Source organism: Gekko japonicus, unplaced genomic scaffold (assembly GCF_001447785.1).
Source record: "Gekko japonicus isolate JY-2015 unplaced genomic scaffold, Gekko_japonicus_V1.1 scaffold68, whole genome shotgun sequence".
Taxonomy (NCBI): domain Eukaryota; kingdom Metazoa; phylum Chordata; class Lepidosauria; order Squamata; family Gekkonidae; genus Gekko; species Gekko japonicus.
Window position 1 is genome coordinate 705,213 of NW_015169175.1, and position 9,301 is coordinate 714,513.

General features: G+C 44.8%; 1 protein-coding gene across 1 annotated transcript in view; it reads left to right on the forward strand.

The window, feature by feature from the left end:
• LOC107114473 (alcohol dehydrogenase 1-like) overlaps positions 1-9,301 on the forward strand; it is a 31,103-nt gene that overhangs the window by 7,383 nt on the left and 14,419 nt on the right. The window contains exons 2-3 of the mRNA XM_015415969.1: positions 5,153-5,254; positions 7,301-7,442. Coding sequence (XP_015271455.1) covers positions 5,153-5,254; positions 7,301-7,442 — 244 coding nt within the window. The remainder of the gene's footprint in view (positions 1-5,152; positions 5,255-7,300; positions 7,443-9,301) is intronic.

The window sequence follows — 9,301 nt, forward strand, 5'->3', positions numbered from 1 at the left end:
GAAGGCCGATGCCTCCGTTGCCCGGCCCTCTACAGAATCCACCCCCCAAACCTCCAGGTATTTCCCTCCTTAGAGCTGGCAACCCTACATTCCCCTCAGTGCCTGTTGGTAGGCAACTAAGCTTGGTCCTGTCACCTACTTTGGCCTTTGGGAGAAAACACATTGGGGCCAGTCCTGATAGGGTTGCCAACTCCAGATGGGAAATTCCTGGAGATTTGAGGGATGGAGCCTGAAGAGGGTGAGGTTTGAGGAGGGGTGGGACCTCAGACAGGTACAATGCCATAGACTCCACCCTCCAAACCAGTCAGTCCCTCATGGGGAACCATTGTTGTTAATCTCCAGGTGAGGGCTGGAGAGCACTCAGAATTACAACTGCTCTGCAGAAGGGGGGGCAGAAGTCAGCTGAAGTCAAAGGGGCAGATAATGGTAGGTTGGTGGCTAGCTGGGAAGGAGATGGGGTTGCCAACTACATGCTGACAAATTCCTGGGGATTTGAGGGGTGGAGCCTGGAGAGGGTGGGGTTTGCGGAGGGGTGGGACCTCAGACAGGTAGAATGCCATAGACTACACCCTCCAAACCAGCCATTTTGTCCTGGGTAACAATTGCTGCCAATCTCCAGGTGAGGGCTACAGATCACTCACAATTACAACTGCTCTTCAGGTAGCAGAGATCAGTTCCTCTGGAGAAAACAGTGGACTCTGTCATTATACCCTGCTGAGGTCACCACAGCAAATTGACACTGTTTGCCCAAAGCCAGAGCACTCCCCCAGAGCCTCTTTCTAGATCTCGTTGTATTGCTTTCACAACGAGCTTTACTGCTAGTCGGGCTTTACTGCTAGTATATATATAATGCTTAAAACAGTTAAATAAAACATATAAACATACATGAATACACACAGGGAAGAGGGCTTTTGTTTGACTAATCAATGGTAGTTCTATTGACTTATTAATGACCTTGTCATTTATATTGGTTTTATTGTTGTTTTCATGTTTACATTCCATTTTACTTGGACTCTGTAGTTTTAAAATGTTTTATTTGTGAGCCTGTGGGCATTTTTTTAATATGAAAACTTGGGATAGGATTTTTAAAAATAAATAAGCTCTCTCATCAGTCCTTCTCCACACATGCCTCCGCTGAATCAATTTTTGGCACTCCTAGCTCTGTTAGACCCACCCGTTCCCTATCACTCCAATCACATGTCTTTTCCCACTTCCTCTGGTGGTTTCCAGCCACCCTGGAATTCAGATGTTTCGTTCTGATTAGCTTACACAAGCAAAGCCATAGATGCCGGGTTGGGGGGGGGGGGAGTTTGATGCCATAATAAGATGAATACAGAAGGGACAGGATTTGTGGCAAAGGGAACGTCTCTTTGTTAAGGCAGTTTCAACATGTCTTTAAAATGTCCCCCCCCCCCTCCTAATTAAGAAAATCACATTGTTTTGGCCTGCGGGATCCCCGTGGGGGAGGGGAAATCACCCTCCCTATTTTCTGAGGTATAGGAAATTATGTTTGAAATGGAGAAAGTGGATAAAGAAACTTTTCCCCAATAAAACACTTCAACATGGGGGCCTCAATTAAGATGATGGACAATGGATTTGGGAAGAACAAAAAGTAATTTATCAGACTCACCGCCATAGGACTATTTTGCATGCTAATTTAACAAGCCACCCCTATATATATAACTACGATATATAATTCCATTTTATCATCTGACAAAGTGCGCATGCACATGAAAGCTCACCCCTTGAATAAACCTTGTTGGTCTTAAAGGTGCCGTTGGACTTTAGCTTTGTGATGGCACTAGGTTAGATGGAGGACAGGTGCATGGTAGTTAAATGGAGCCTCCATGTTCAGAGATAATATACCTCTGAATGCCAGTTGCTGGGGGAGGGTAAATGACAGGGAGCTTTTGGCCTCCTTGCCCCTGCTAAAGGACCTCCACTTCAGGAAGCACAATGCTGGACTAGACTGGTCTGGTTAAGACGCTGAATTGCAGGCTGTGGAAGGTCAGTAGTTCAGTGGTTCAAGACCCAGGTGCTGCAAGACACCTGTCTCTAGTTCCAGCTCCTGCCAACCTAGCAGTTCGAAAGCAAGAAATTGCAAGTAGATAAATAGGTACCACTTCGGTGGGAAGGTAACAGTGTTCCGTGCGCCTTGGTGTTTAGTCATGCCAGCCACATGACCACGGAAACGTCTTCAGACAGCGCTGGCTCTTCGGCTTTGAAACGGAGATGAGCACTGCAACCCTAGAGTCGGATTCGACTGGCTTTTGAGCAAGGGAACCTTTACCTTTACCTTACTAAGTTACCGTGTGCCAGTGGAGCCCCAAATAGATGTTTATTTATTTTGTTTTGTTATATACCTCATTTAGCCATCTGCCTTTCTCTCTGAGACTCAAGTCAAATTACAGAATTATAAAAGCTATGTCATAAAGACCACCATGATCCATACACTAAACAATACAAGAAAAAGTTCCCCATGAAGACAGATCCAGGTGAACAAAGTTTGAGTCCAGTGGCACCTTTAAGATCAATAAAGTTTTATTTAAAGTGTAAGCTTTTGTGTGCAAAGTACACTTCTTCAGACAAATTGGAATGAAAACTCCTCAAGGGCTATTTACAGGAAAAAAGAGGGTAGGGGCAGCCGTTAGGAGGAGCCACTCAGAGCCCAGATGCATATGCAGAGCTGAAATTGGATTCAGTGACCAGTAAGATCAATGGATGGCAGCAAATTAGCATGTAAATGCAAGAGTTAACAAAGAGATGTGAAAATGAAGTTAGAGTCCAGCCACACCCCCAAGGCAAATCAAGCTCAATCCTGTGTACATGTGAGAACAGAGACTCAGCAGACTTCCGGTTTATGGCAACACGCTGAGCAGACTCATCTCCCGGACCTCCCGGGGATGAAATCTGTGCACCAGCAGAAAGGAGAGGAGGCGACGTCTCGCTCCCCCCCCCCCCACGGAGCCTGGTTGAAAGGCTCCTAGCCATGGGACTTTGGAGAGGTGGCCTCTTCGCCAGCACGATGCTGGGGAATCGAGGCGCTTCTCTGTCTTGACGATCCTCCTGCTGTGTGTCCGTATGGAACTAGTGACGCTGACCAGGACAAACGCTGGAGATCAAACGGTTTAAACGGAGCTACAGCGAGGTCGCAAGACCGACTATGACCTGTGAGTCGATTAGAGCGTAATTTACATTTTAAAAAGAAAGCTCCCACCCCAAGAACTAGGAAAGAAAGCAAGCGGGGGAGGAGCCCCTCCCACACGCATGAATTTAAATGCAAGACCCGGGGGGGAGCGGAAGCAAAAATGCTGAAATCTGTTGAGAGAGACTTACCAGGGCCTGGATGAGCGTATATTCAGAGACTTTAGCAAATCTTCGGAAAGTAAACAATTCATAAAGATGGCGGGGAAGAGGACTGAGAAAGAAAAACTTTTAAAAGTGAAAGTAGATGGGAGCCCTCGTCTGGAAGCAACCACCGAGTTGGCTAAAACGTTGGCAGAATCCCTGCGCCCTCTGCTGGACCAGATGACTAATCTCAAGGAACAGTTGTCAATGATGAACCAAAGCATCACTACTCAGCAGCTTCAATTGAATGAGACTCTTAAAATCACAGAGCAAACAGCTGAGAAAGTGAAAGAAGTTGACGCCACTACCCAAAAGGTGAAGGAAAAGGTGCAAAGGTTGGAAAAGAAGCAAATTTCTACAGAAGAACAACTTTTACAGCTACAAATGGAGAAGGCAAACTTGGTCCTCCAATTCCAAGGTGTCCCAGAATTCAAAGAAGAGAATCTGAAGCAAGTGATGAGCGATGCATTAGCCCCAGTGACAGATTTGAAGGCGGAGTATTTTATGAGTTATTCCGTATACATAAAGAAGAATAATCTGCCTAGGGAAATAGTAATGAGATTCTCGAAGAGGCACGTGAGGGATTTTATCCTGAGAGCGACGGTGGGGACACCCTTGAAAATTGGGGACAGTACCATCAGGATTCTGAAAGACATTCCATTTGAAATAAGACAAAGGAGAAAGAAATATGGAGATTTGATTCTTTTTCTTCAAACAGATGCGATTGGCTGCAGGTGGTTGTGTCCGGAGGGCGTGGCCTTCAGGCAGGACTTGGGGTCTTCTGGAGAGGACTCTCTTTCTGAAAAGGGGGCGGCTCCCCCTAAAAGTCCATATAAACTGAGGAAAAGACAAGAAAAGAAAAAATGAAGGCTGAAGGACTCTGAATTGTGCCTTTGAAAATATGTTTTTAATAATGGGATGCTCTGGGGTTTCTCTCTAACAGTTAAATCTAAGTGTTAAAAGATATTTTAGCATGTCTGACTAAGTTCAAAAGATATCAGTGATTTAAGGAATGATTTTGTACTTAAGCTGTTTTAATGATCTCCTTCTCTTGGGTTTTTAGTCAATAGTGGTTATCTTTACTTTCTCCCTAATTGTAGTTCCCTTCCCTTATTTATTTGTAGTTTGTAGTCTAATTAAAAAAGTAATAAAAAATCCCCTTCAGGGGGCCCAAAAAAAAAAAAGAAAAAAAGAACAGAGACTCAGCGTGTGCACAGTACTTCACACACACTGAAACAGATTTCCTCAAATATTACATGCAGGTAGGGCGATAGTTGCCAGGAGGAGCTGATTAGAGTCAAGATGCATAACTAACTGAGCAATAAATATAGCTAAGATTGGAATAACATATGTAAATAGCAGCAAGTTGGCACACAGATAATAAAAGGAGTTAACTGCTGATGTGACAACCAAGTTTCTGGTGGCCTTTATAAGACCAACAAAGTTTAATTTCTGGGTATAAGTAAGAACGGAATGACTTTGTGTAGCGAGATAAGAAGCCGATGTCTCTGTTAAGCCATGAGGGTTCCATTGTCCTGAATGTGGTAACAACTTGTAATTCAGCAGTCTGTTCTTACTTATACCCAGAAAGAGAGCCATATTGAGTTATAGTAGATTTTTGCAGATGTGGTGATGGAGGGCCCCTTTCCAGAAGTACTAAAATCCTCATTTTTGGTCTTCTTGTCACTTGGTGTTCACTTTCCGACATCTTGGTTGATTGGAGACCTGCCCCTCTTTTAAACGGTTAAGAAGGGCGTCGTGGACTTTCTTCCGTTGTCGGTTCTGATGATGTCCATTTTCACAGGTGATTAAATGCAGAGCTGCAGTCATCTGGGAAGCAGGGCAAATACCTTCTGTTGAAGAGGTGGAGGTGGCACCACCAAGGACCCATGAAATTCGAGTGAAGGTCAGTAATTCTTACTCAAAGGGGATGGGAACCTTTTTCTGAGTCTGAATAAGGTCGCCAGCCTCCAGGTGGGGCCTGGAGATCTCCTGGAATTACAACTGACCTCCAGGTGATGGAGATCAGTTCTCCTGGAGAAAATGGTGGCTTTGGAGGGTGGATCCTGGCTTTACACCCCACTGAGGTCCCTCCCCTCCCCAGGCTCCACCCCCAAATCTCCAGGAATTTTCCAACCCTGGATAAATGTAGTGAATGAACCTCCTCTGACAACTTGGTAGGAGTATCAGGGAAGGCAGGGGTTGGAAAAATAATAATATCCAGAGTTTCTGTCTCCTTTGGCAGTATATCGTATAAGGAGGCTACAGACAAGACTGTGTACAGTCCGTAGAAATAAAAAAAAATCCAGTTTCTGCATCAAGAAAGCCAGATTTTTGCATCCAGAAGAAAGCATGAAGCAAAGTCAGATTTGTTGAAAAAGATACATTTTCATGGAAAATGTGCATAGCAAATAGTACAGTAAGAAGATATAATAAAGAGTTGGGTTGGCCTTTTAAAGAGTGTTTTAAAATAGCGCGGTTCCCCTCCAGCATCACCTCTCTCTTGCTTAGACTCAACTTCAGCACTTTTAACCTCATCTTCTCTACCATGGCCCCCCTGCCCTGGCTTAGGACTGGGACGTCTACTTCTGGATACTTAGTGAAAAGCAGATCAGTGTATCATCAACCTACGGATGATGCTGCGCTCTGAAGCCCTAATGGATCTGGCTCAGTATCTTCATATAGCCATGGAGCTGCTACAGTTAATATTTCCTAAACTCAGAATGTAACGGTTTGCTGGTCATAATGCTTGCCTCCAATCCAAGAACAGCATGAGCTGGGCTGACCCTTTAACTCGCTGGACCACTGCCTGGTGGGCCACTGCCCTAGAGAGCCCCTGGCAGCCAGCAGAAGGCTGAAGCAAGTAGCCCCTGTAGCCCACAGGGTTGCCAGCCTCCAGGTGGTGGCTGGAGATCTCCTGGGATTACAACTGACCTCCAGGTTTTGGAGATCAGTTCTCCTGGAGAAAATGGCTGCTTTGGAAGGTGGACACTGTGGCCTTATGCCCTGCCAAGGCACCTTCCCCAGTCTCCAGTCCCTAATCTCTAGGGATTTCTCAACCCTGATCTGGCAAGTCTTGGGGAAGCACCACAAAGGCCACTTGGCTTGGACAGGGGAGGCGATGATGACAACAATGGAGACTTCTCTGGTTTAGATTGTAATCTGAGTTGAAGAAGCATTCCTTCCTTCCTTCCTTCCTTCCTTCCTTCCTTCCTTCCTTCCTTCCTTCCTTCCTTCCTTCCTTCCTTCCTTCCTTCCCTCCCGTCCCACATGCTTGGCCTGCAGAGCTGGATGGTGCAGCAGGCTTTTAGGTGACTCCTACAGTGTTGCACTGGCCTGATGATATCACTTCCTGATTGCATCACCAATCAGGCAGGTTTGTGCCCTGCAGCCTCCTGCCAGGTACTAGCACTGGCCTGGCAATTCCTCTTGAGAAACCACGAGGACAAGAAGAGAACACAAAGGGACAGGAAGAGAAGGAGTTCTCCGAAGAACTTCCAGTTTAGACAATAAAATATGCCCTATTCAGAAAGAAAATAACACATGCAATCTAGTTCTAATGCAAAGAGAAATAAAGTGTCTCCAGGCATGCTATGTGTATTTTACTCTGACACCTCTCAATGAGCTTCTATATGCCTGAGATGGAACCTGCTGCAGTGATCCTGGTCGCCACCCCCACCCCCCAAAATGCATTTTCATTTTCCCCAGGCTGGCAGTGGAAAGAGCTTCAGCTTGCATGATTTTTCTCCCCTTCATGGGTGCGGGAGAATCATGTGACTGAGTGTTCCTCCATGTGATTGGCTGTTTTTCCGGAGGTCCTGGATTCACATGGAAGGCTACCTGCATGCTTGGAGGGTCACACCATTCCTCTATTGCAATTTTTTCAGAACTGGCTGTTTGTCAATGTAAGCAGTACGAATACTGAAGCCCTGTTGCACTTATTTCCACATAGATAGTGGCCACCGGGATCTGTCGAACAGATGACCATGTAGCGGTGGGTCTGTTTCCTGGCATCAGCTACCCAGTGATTGTGGGCCATGAAGCTGCTGGTATTGTCGAAAGCGTTGGACCAGAAGTCACGTGTGTCAAGCCAGGTAAGGATGATATTCTGAGAGCAGCAAACAAACAGAACCTGAGCTGTGCTTTTGCAAGAAAGTATTGTTTACAAATGTTCCCAGGAAGATCCAGGGCAAAACTTAAGAATGGGGCAGCATAAGCAACAAAACATTCATCTTGTTTCAGCTCTTCATTTAGGCCTCCTCCTCCTGGGTCCTTCAGCTTCCTTTCTTCAGCTATTTACGTTAATTATTTGCTGTTTCTCCATATAAAATATATGAAGCAGTTTATGGTTAAACAGATTTTTAAAAGCAGGTGAAAAACAACTCTCTGTTATCCAGCTGAATCTCAGAGCTACTAAACTCCTCTAGTACTGCTCAATACAAACGTACTACTGAATTGTTCAGAAGCACAATATTTATTTATTTATTTATTTCATTGGATTTCTTGACTGCCCTTCCCCGTTTACATGGGGCTCAGGGCGGTTTACAAGTGGATAATTCAATACAAATTATAAAACCAATTAAAACCACAAGCCTACAATATTAAACAATCAACATACATATTTAAAACATTGCAAGAACAAATGACATGTCTAGCATTCACATTTTTTTGGAGGGGGGAGGGCGGGCGGGTACCGGGCAGATGTAAGGAACCATCGCTGGCCTCAGAGAAAGGCCTGGCGGAACATCTCTGCCTTACATGCCCTGCAAAACTTTAATAGATCGGACAGGGCATGGATGTCATTTGGCAGAGAGTTCTACCAGGCCGGGGCCAAGGCTGAGAAGGCCCTGGTCAAGGCCAGCCAGATATCACTTATTTTGGTGTTAATTGGCACTTTTGAACCGCTGGGGTTGCGATCAAAGCTTGCATTTTCTGTATGCTATTTAAATCCTAGTCACTGCATTCTAGATTTGACTCATATTCATGGTTGCTCCAGTATTTCTTCCCCTTTAAGTCTATCTGATACTACTCAGGAACCTTCTGCATGACCATGTGCCATGCCTCAATGGTGCTCTGCCTCAGCTCCAGATAACAACTAACAATCAAGAATAGATTACACAAGGCAAAAGAGTGTTTGGGAGGCCTTGTGCTTTAGTCAGTTGCATAGATGCTGAGACCATTGCATGCATCCTCAGCATGCATGCAATTGACTAGAGCACAAAGGCCAGACTCAAGGAGGCCTCACAAACATTCTTTTCCCTTGTGTAACCTCTTCTTGATTGTTAGCAATTATAAATTCCTTGTTAGTATACAATTTTTAATTGGCCATAGGATAGAATTTGGTAATTTAAAATATTCTCTTTTTCTCCTTTTTGCAGAACTCCTTTCTTGGTCCTATATCAGCTTGTATACTGCTTTTGTATATTGTTTTACTATTGTATCATGAGCCTTAATGTACAAACGTTGTTTGACCATTGAGGAAGGCTGATTTGAGGAGAAATGCATCAGGTCACAATAGTTACCGTCTGTATACTTTGCATTTTTATGCTGTAATGAGGCTAGAGTAAATAAATGTTTTTAAGAACTTGAAAAATAAATACATGTATTTTTGATAATATTTAGATTATACATAGAGTTCTTAGTAATTGGCCCTATATTGGTTTGTAACTAACCTTTTTGGTTCTTGATTTGAGCATGGAGCCTGGGGAGGATGGGGGTGGAGCAGGAGAGGGACCCTAGCGGCGTAAAATGTCACAGAATCCACCCTCTAAAGCAACCATTTTCTCCATGGAAACTGATTCCAGGAGCCCTACAGGCCTCACCTGTACTGGGACTGGGAACCCTACCTTGGCAATCTCTCTCTCTCTCATCTGAGCTGCTGTACCTCATGTGAGGAGACAGAAGGCAGAGAGAGAAGACAAGAGTTAAAACTTTCCCCTCACTTGGGATGCAC